Below are 9,274 nucleotides of genomic sequence, written 5' to 3'. Positions count from 1 at the left end.
TCTGCGCATGCGCAGAAGCAAAAAACAAGATGGTACCGCCAATAGAACTGATTCATGAAGGTGGCAAGCTGAGTTACTACCTACTCAGCCGAACCAGTTGGAAGCCACCTCTGCTGTGATGCCTCTGCTGGCCAAAATTGTCCAACCAAGGTCCGTTTTCGGTCTCCTTGTTCTCCTGCAGCTGTGGCCTGTTTTTGGCCAGCAGAGGGCTAGAGGAGGCCAGGGAGGCTGAAAACAGGCCACGCAGGGGCCTCATGGGGCCTCCGCACCCCTGTTTTGGCCGGCCGGGTGCTACAGGAGGCGTCCGTCAAATCCAGTGGGTCTCAACCTTCCTAATGCCGCGACCCTTTAATACAGTTCCTCATGTTGTGGTGATCCCCAACCATAAAATTATTTTATGTTTTCCATATTTTTTTGAAAACATGTGTTTTCCGATGGTCTTAGGCGACCCTGTGAAAGGGTCGTTTGACCCCCCCCAAAGAGGTCCCGACCTGCAGGTTGAGAACCACTGGTCTAACCCCATCCCGCCAGCCCGCAGAGGAGAACTGCAATGCCGATCCGGCCCTCGAAGAAATCCAGTGTGACTCCCCTGATCTGGGACCAGGTTCCCCTCTGCCAACAAGTCAGCCAGCTTTCAAACGCCCACCAATGTTTTTTTGCCCACCCACAGCCTCTCCAACCATTCACCCCCATCCATTCAGAAAGAAAAGGAAGGACCCCAAATTGTCTGAATTAGACTTCATAGTAATTCAGCTGCCCTTGGGATATGTCCCATCAAACTGCATTTTATTTCATAAGCTAAATCGTGGTCTTGAACCCCTGATGAGCCAAGACTGCTGTGTCTCCCCCGAAAATAAAACAGGGTCGTATTTTCTTCGGACTCCCAAAATAAGCGCTTGGCCTTATTTTCGGGGAGGTCTTATTATTTTTGAGGTTCAGGAGGCCCCTTAACCTCGGCCCGTGGCCCGCGGATCAGTCCTGTCTCTGTTTCTGGCCCACTCTTGCCAGACATAGCATCACTGGGCCTGCCGCTCTTGTTGAGGCCGCCACTAAGAGAAGGGGCCCGTTAACTAGGATTTGCAGGAGCAGCTTCCGCGAGGCCATTCCATGTGGATGGCAGGTGCATGCGTGACACATGGGGCATGTTCCCCCCTTGCCCCCGCCAAAAAAAATGTGGGGACCAGCTCCGCATGCGTTTAAATATTTTTGGGGAGGGCTTATTTTCAGGGGAGCTCAAAAGCCCAATTGGGCTTATTATCCAGGGAGGTCTTATTTTGGGGGGAAACAGGGTAGTAATAGATGGGAATACAGGCAGCCTTGTTTGTCTTATGTTTGCAACTGGGAACCAGCTGCCAGCAGCTAGCGAAGAACTCCCTGGCCAGCAAGAAGGAACACAATAGAATGTGTTAACCACTATGTGGCTAATCATTCTGGCAGATGTATTTGCAAAGACGCGCCGTATTGTTCCAAAAATCTAGGGAACGGCGGGGGGGAAAAAACAACTCCTTGCGGGAGGCGCGTCGCAAGTGGTATCCATTTTGGACGATGGGTAGAGACGTCGCATCTCGGATCTCACCCCAGCTCTTCACAAGTTGCCCCTCCGTGTGTTTGTGTGTTTTGTCACACAGGACCCCTCGTCTCTCAGTCACTCCTTTGAGGCAGCCATCCAGAAGTCGATGCCGGAGGCGAAAGCTATCGGTAAGAAGGATGGAGATGAAGGCTACGGCGGTTGAGTTTTTCGGGATTGTTGGATGCCATGTGCGAAAAGTCCCGGAAGATGTCGAGGTATGTGGCATCTCCTGCGGGAGAAAGAAAAACACAACACTTGGCAATGATCACACCAGTTTTAAGAAGAAGTTGGGGTTTCATGCACGCTGGTTTTCGTCCTGGCAAAATAAAGCTCAGTTTCTTGGGAGAAGAAGTGGGGGAAGATGCCCAAGAATGCTGGCCATGTTCATACATCCTATTAAGCCATGAGTTACTCCAGAAACCACATTGACTGGGTCTGTGCCACATGCTTTCAGATTTGGGTTAATGTCAGGATTCCAAGTAACACCCCCAACAAAAGAAGACTCCGAGTTTGAGTTTCCTCAAAGTTCCATCTTATTAAAGATAAAGGTTCCACTCGTACACATATGTGTTAGTCGTTCCTGACTCTAGGGGGCGGTGCTCATTTCAAAGCCAAAAAGCCAGCGCTGTCCGAAGACGTCTCTGTGGTCATGTAGCCGGAATGACTCAATGCCGAAGGCGCACGGAACGCTGTTCCCTTCCCACCAAAGGTGATTCCTATTTGTCTACTTGCATTTTTTACGTGCTTTCGAATTGCTAGGTTGACAGACGCTGGGACAAGTCATGGGAGCTCACTCCGTTACGTGGCGCTAGGGATTCAAACTACCAAACTGCCGAACTTTCTGACCAACAAGCTGAGCGTCTTAGCCATTGAGCCACTGCATCCATTTTATTAGTGATGGCATACTGACACACCTGGGAAAACCGGAATCTGAAAGCTTCCAGGTTTTCCCCACCCAAAGGGAAGTTCAAATCCCTGCCCCAGCACCCATATGTCCATCACATGGTCCAATCAGGTACCATCCAAAATAGGAGATGCCTCCCAGTCACCTCATCGCAGCTGCAGGGCGAGATGACCTTGACTTTCTGAGAAAGAATGTTATTATGGCTACACATCACCCACACTCTATGTATCATCCCCTCTCCCATTTTCCCACAGGAGAAAATGCGGCAGGCCTGAAGTCTTAAAGGTAAAAGATTTTGGCTTCCAGGTCTGACACTAAGAGGTAGACAGTCGCTTGTAAATCTCTCTGGCTGAGGGTAGGATATCTAGGACTAAGGCAATCCGCGGTATCGATTTTCTTGATGGGCCCATCACACAAACCGCACACAGGTTGTAAAACAGGAGAAAAGCTTTTGCTTTTGCACGCGGGTTTCTGTTTCAGGGTGTCAACAGAGCCCAACCGTTTTGGGTGGAAAAGGCAGAACTTATGGGCGGCGAAAAAGAGTGTTTTGTGCAGCTTGATAGTGACATGCAAATTTCCTGACAATGAGAACAATTAATCAATGGAACAGAAGTTGCCTCCAGAAGTTGTGAATGCGCCAACACCGGGAGTTTTCAAGAGGAGATTGGATAACCATTTGTCTGAAGTGGTGTAGGGTTTCCTGCAAGGTCCCTTCCAATTCTGTTATTCTATTCTATTCCTTAAGATACTCTATTCCTTAATCTATTCCATTCTATTCCATTCTGTTCTATTCTATTCTGCTATTCCTGTTTTGTTCTGTTCTCTTCTATTCTCTTCTATTCTATTCCTTAATCTATTCTATTCCTATTCTATTCCTTAATCTAATCTCTTCTATTCTATTCCTTAATCTATACTATTCTATTCTGTTCTATTCTATTCTGCTGTTCTGGTCTGTTCTGTTCTCTTCTCTTGAAGGAAAACCCCAAAAACATGTACTGTAGAAGCACGCAGAGCTCGGAGGTATTTACTGAAGGAGCTGTCCAGGGACATTCTCCAGGAATCCTAATATCTCCTCTTGGCTCCCATTTCCTCCTGAACTTTGACCAAAAGGATATTTCAAGCATTAAATCCCAAACCGAGAGTCTGAACTGTATCTCCTATAGAATTCTGCTCCCAGCTCAGATTTTTATGCATATGTCCCCGCAATGTTCAAACATTGCAAAAGGGAAAACAAACTTTGATTTTTTTTAAAAAAAGCTACGTTTTATGTGTATGCAGGTTCTTTCTGGGCCATCTGTTATACTAGGAGGTTACTCTTTTAACCGATTAGCAAAATGTTTCATACACAACAGCTTGTTACAATTGTTCCAGATGATTACAACCCTAATTTTGTATGCAACTTGGCCATGGAAAGCAAGCGGGAGTTTTAAGAAGCTGCTTTCCAGTTGGAAGCAAGATCAAATGATTCGGAACTTCCCACCTCTCGGAAGAATTTTTGGAAAAACTGGAAAGGCTCAAAACATGTCAACCCCCCACCCGCCCCCCCCTCCCAGCATCTCTGGCTGCATGTCTCCAGAGTGGTGTGAATTCTTCCTCTTTCTTTATATCCACATCCCTCTCAATGAAGTTTGTAAAAGGATAGTAGGTTACACTAAAACATACGAAGAATGGTTGCAGGAACTGGGTATGTCTAGTTTAATGAAAAAAAGGACTAGGGGAGACATGATAGCAGTCTTCCAATATCTCAGGGGCTGCCCCAAAGAAGAGGGAGTCAAGCTATTCTCCAAGGCACCTGATGGTAGGACAAGAAGCAATGGGTGGAAACTAATCAAGGAGAGAAGCAACTTAGAACTAAGGAGGAATTTCCTGGCAGTGAGAACAATTAATCAGTGGAAGAACTTGCCTCCAGAAGTTGTGAATGCCCCAACACTGGAACTCTTTAAGAAGATGCTGGATAGCCATTTGTCTGAAACGGTTTAGGGTTTCCTGTCTAGGCAGGGGGTTGGACTAGAAGACCTCCAAGGCCCCTTCCGACTCTGCTATTCTATTCTATTCTATTCTATTCTACACATCACAGCCTGTTTTTGACTTATAGTTCGGAGCAGAAGCACACGGTTTGGAAACGGACAGATTTGAGCCGGCCTGCTGTGTGACCCATTAGAGAGCAGGAGCAAAAGAAAAGCAACTCTAATGGACTGAGACTTTTGAAAGTTTTTAAGTGCAGCCAGGCACCACGCAGGAAATAGCGCAGTTGCAGCTTATGCAGCAAGAAGGTGAAATTGGCAGAAAGAGATAACTAGATGCTCATATTAAATGTTAGACAGGGTGCAGAGAAGGCTAGATTTATCTCTTTTCGTTGGTCTCTACCAGTGGTGAAATCCTCCCGGTTCGGCCGAACCAGTAGGGACTGTTGTTGTTGGTTCTGCGAACAGCTAGCAAAGAAAAAAAAAATATCTTCAGAGGATCAAGTAAAAAGGCAGGAAAAAATACTTTAAAAAGTGGGGGTAAAAGCTGATCCATGTGATTGTCGGAACCTTCCCCCCCCACACACTTTTTAAAGCATTTCCCCCCCTGCCTATTCGCCCGAACAGGCAGGGGAAAAAAATGCTTTAAAAAGTGAAAAAGGGTTGGCCACGCCCACCCAATCACATGACCCTTCCCTCCACCAAGCCACGCCCACAGAACCGGTGAGTTAAAAAAAAAAAAAGATTTCACCACTGCTCTCTACCCAGCAGCGATCAGCAGGGAAGCATCAGATAATCGAAAAGCATCGTCATCCTTCAACCTGGCTCTAAGAACCGCCGCCAATCCTTCCAACTTAAATCTTCTCACACGCACGCACGCACGCACGCATGCACACACACACACACACTCCAGACTGTGGAGAAACTCCTCCTGTTATTTTCAGGTTAACAACAGTAGGAGCTTCGGTTCACACCTAAATCCGAAGGTGTTGTGCGGTGTCTTGGCTGCTCTTGCAAGTAGGAGCATGTTCCTTTTCACATTACACCAGGGTGTAACTTATTTCCATTTATGTGACTGGGTTGAGCAAAAAGGGAGACAGACAGGTCAAGTTCTTAATCGTAACCTTATTAAGGGCCAGGGCATTAAAAAGGCCGCCAACAGAGCAGGGAACATGTTTTTGTTCTTTTGAAGTCATTTTCTTGAGAGGCATCTCTAGGCCCCATTATAAGCGGCTTCCGATGGCCGCTTCCTGCTAGCCCTCTTTGCAAATCATCCTAGCTTTGAGCTTTCAACCCAAGGCTCATCCCAATTCTCCAAACCACTTGAGGGCAGGACAAGAAGCAACGGGTGGAAACTAATCAAGGAGAGAAGCAACCTAGAACTAAGGAGAAATTTCCCAACAGAACAATTAACCAGTGGAACAACTTGCCTCCAGAAGTTGTGAATACTCCAACACTGGAAGTTTTTAAGAAGAGACTGGATAACCCTTTGTCTGAAGTGGTGTAGGGTTTCCTTCCTGAGCAGGGGGTTGGACTAGAAGACCTCCAAGGTCCCTTCCAATTCTGTTCTTCTATTTCTATTCAATTGCGATCTGCAGCTGGCTTGCAAATGGGAGTTTTTTTCTCGCCTGAATTGTTATCTGTGTCTTATTATCTCTGGGGAAGCTGGCAGGATGAAAGGGCAGGAGGGGAGAAGTGCTATTCCCCCCCCCTTCTTTGAAGTATAGCCCCCATCATATCCACAGCTGATTCCTTGGCGGATAAAGCCAAGGTATGTACTTCTCCGTTGGCATGTTTAAGCCAACAGCCCAACCTTTTGACCTAGTGCCCCTATTATTATTGTTATTTTTGAAAGCGGGCCGTAAACTATCCGTGGCAGGAATGTGGCCAGGCGAGATGCGCTGTGGGTCACACCGCAGTCCTGCCTGATTTTGGAAGATAACGGTTCTCAAAGACTTAAGAACTCTTCCCAGGAATTTCATCTGAATCCCAGCCTAGTTTTGGAATGCAATTGTAGCCAATTCCAGGCTAAATAATCACAGGTCGGAATGGGACCCCTTGAGCTTCACTCTCTGTGCAGTTTCCTTAGCAGCACTGAATAATTTTGCCCTTGGGGGTCCCTGAGAGGTTTTCTTGGCTGCCCAGTCTAACCTGTATCCCAGGCCACACATACATCCCCCCCCCCCCCCGCCCAAGGACTAGGGGCAACATAACAGTCTTCCAGTATCCCAGGGGCTGCCCGAAAGAAGAGGGAGTCAAGCTATTCTCCAAAGCACCTGAAGGCAGGACAAGACGCAATGGGCAGAAACTAATCAAGGAGAGAAGCAACTTAGAACTAAGGAGAAATTTCCTGACAGTGAGAACAATTAATCAGTGGAACAGCTTGTCTCCAGAAGTTGTGAATGCCCCAACACTGGAAGTCTTTAAGAAGAGTGTTGGATATCCATTTGTCTGAAGTGGTGTAGGGTTTCCCGCCTAAGCAGGGGGTTGGACTAGAAGACCTCCAAGGTCCCTTCCAACTGTGATTCTATTCTATTCTATTCAGTTAAACACCACTGGTTTCAACGCTCTTTAGCTTCCAAGTCCAGCCAAGGTGGATTCTGGACATTTTGCTTAGATGACCTTAAAAAGGATGGGAAGAGTCAAAACCCTCCATCTTTATGGAAGTCACTCCGGGAAGCGGGAGCCTTAACCCCTCTGCTTGGGAGCTTCCCTGAAATCTCTGGTGGCAGTCAATGATGTTATGCAATACTTAGAAATAAGTTTGCCAAGGCTCACTCCCACTTAAGCACGTCTCCAGCTGCAAGTTAGGTGGACCTCTTCATCGAATTAAAGCAAATAATAATTGCTGGAGACAACAATAAAAAGGACAACTTAAATAATTCCAGTGGAGTGCTTTAAAAAAAATCCATTAAGATCCATGCCTCTCTCTACTTCATCACTAATGCCCATTTAAGTTAAAGGTTCCTCTTGCACATATGTGCTAGTCGTTCACGACACTAGGGGGCGGTGCTCATCTCTGTTTCAAAGTCGAAGAGCCAGCACTGTCCGGACGTCTCCGTGGTCATGTGGCCGGCAGGACTCAACACTGAAAGCGCACGGAACGCTGTTCCCTTCCCACCAAAGGTGGTCCCTATTTTTCTACTTGGATTTGTTACGTGCTTTCGAACTGCCAGGTTGGCAGAAGCTGGGACGAGTCACGGGAGCTCCCTCCGCTACGCGGCGCTCGGGATTCGAACCACCGCCCTTTCTGATCGACAAGCCCAGCGTCTTAGCCCCTGAGCCACCGCATCCCATTTACACGGACCATTTACATTGTGGCTAATGCCAATCTTTTTTTGGTGGTGGGCGGGAGGATTTTTCCAAAGCTTGAGCGTTAATATGCAGGTGTAGTAAGGTAGAGGGAAGAAGTGAGAGAGATTGCAAAATAAAGACCAAAATGCAAGAAGAAGAGGAGATAAAAGCGTTTACTCTAGATTTTTATTAACAGTGTTTCAAGAGACAATAGAAGGAAGAAGAGGAAGGAAGTAAGACATCAGAGCATCAGATTTTTTTTTTTAAATCTCTCCCCCTGTCCCCGCCCGCCCCTCCCTTCTGGCTTTTTTTCTCTGTAGGTGCCAAACTTTTTCTTCCCTTGCTGTTAAAAAAAAATCATACAAAGATAAACAACGTACAGAGAATCCAGCTTCCAAAGCAGCACTCAGCAGACAGACCAGGTAGGGCCAAGAAAGGCAGGAAGATAGGAAGTTATAAGAGGTCAAAAGGGAGGGGGGTTGTTTTGTTTTGCTCCTGCACCCTCCCGCAAGAAAGAGGAGGAAAATAAAAAATAAAATTTTAAAAAAGGAACCGGTTATTACAAAGACTGTCCTCAAAGCAAGCATAAGAGATAAGAAGGAGGGATTAAAATGCAGGAATGTATTTACAGTTTCTCAACCCACCGTTTCTGGAACTTGAAAACTACCGTGTTTCCCCCAAAATAAGACAGGGTCTTATTTTCTTTTGATTACACCCCCCCTGCGAAATAAGTGCTTGGCCTTATTTTTGGGGAGGTCTTATTATTTGTGAGGTGCAGGATGTGGCGAGCGTGGTCACCTCATGGCTGCTGCTGTGTCACAATATTTTTGGGTAGGTCTTATTTTTAGGGGAGGGCTTATTTTAGCGCAAAAGCTCAATTGGGCTTATTATCCAGGGAGGGCTTATTTTTGGGGGGAGGGCTTATTTTAGTGCATGCGCTCAAAAGCCTGATTGGGCTTATTACCCAGGGAGGTCTTATTTTGGGGAAAACGGGGTAGAGCAGAGCTTTTGGTGGCTTTCAGAGGTTTCTGTGCATCCAGCTGAAACAGGTGGCTACTTCCGGGGTGCAAGGATGGAAAGTTGCACGGGAAAAGTTCCCTTCCATCCATCCCTCTCCGCTTGGTTATCCCACTAAGCGACTATTTTTCTCCCAAGCCACAAGATTCATACCCACAGTCTCCCCTGGTATTGAAGACAGCAAGGGCGATCAAGCGATTTGGCTGAATATAGAAAACTCCTAGCTCAAAGGGAAGGAAAAAAAGCAAGAACTACGCCTCAACTCCACATCTCCCTCACCCCTTTTTATTTAATTCAGTGCTGTTGAAATAGGAAGTGTAGGGACCCCTGTCTTGGGGAAGAGCCAGGATTCAAGACGGCACTCTAACTTTTATAATACAAAAATGTCTTCCTTTTTTTTTCTAGTACAAAAATAAATACGTTTTCCTCGAGGCGAGGATGCCCAGCGTTGCAGAAAACATCCAGGCGTCACTCCCCTTAGTTCCTAAAGAAAGAATTTGGGCACAACTCCCTGGGTCTCTGATC

The 9,274-nt window shown here is 46.6% G+C and overlaps 1 protein-coding gene across 1 annotated transcript in view; it reads right to left on the bottom strand.

Annotated features, from left to right (window-relative positions):
• Positions 1–919: 919 nt before the first annotated feature.
• Positions 920–9,274, bottom strand: part of ACAP3 (ArfGAP with coiled-coil, ankyrin repeat and PH domains 3) — a 60,843-nt gene continuing 52,488 nt past the window's right edge. Inside the window, exon 24 of the mRNA XM_032232192.1 lies at positions 920–1,799. Coding sequence (XP_032088083.1) covers positions 1,693–1,799 — 107 coding nt within the window. The 3' untranslated portion in view covers positions 920–1,692. The remainder of the gene's footprint in view (positions 1,800–9,274) is intronic.

The sequence above is a fragment of the Thamnophis elegans genome, chromosome 15 (genome assembly GCF_009769535.1).
Source record: "Thamnophis elegans isolate rThaEle1 chromosome 15, rThaEle1.pri, whole genome shotgun sequence".
In the NCBI taxonomy this organism is placed as follows: domain Eukaryota; kingdom Metazoa; phylum Chordata; class Lepidosauria; order Squamata; family Colubridae; genus Thamnophis; species Thamnophis elegans.
Note: the sequence above shows the minus strand (reverse complement) of the source record. Positions and strands in the feature narration are given on the sequence as shown.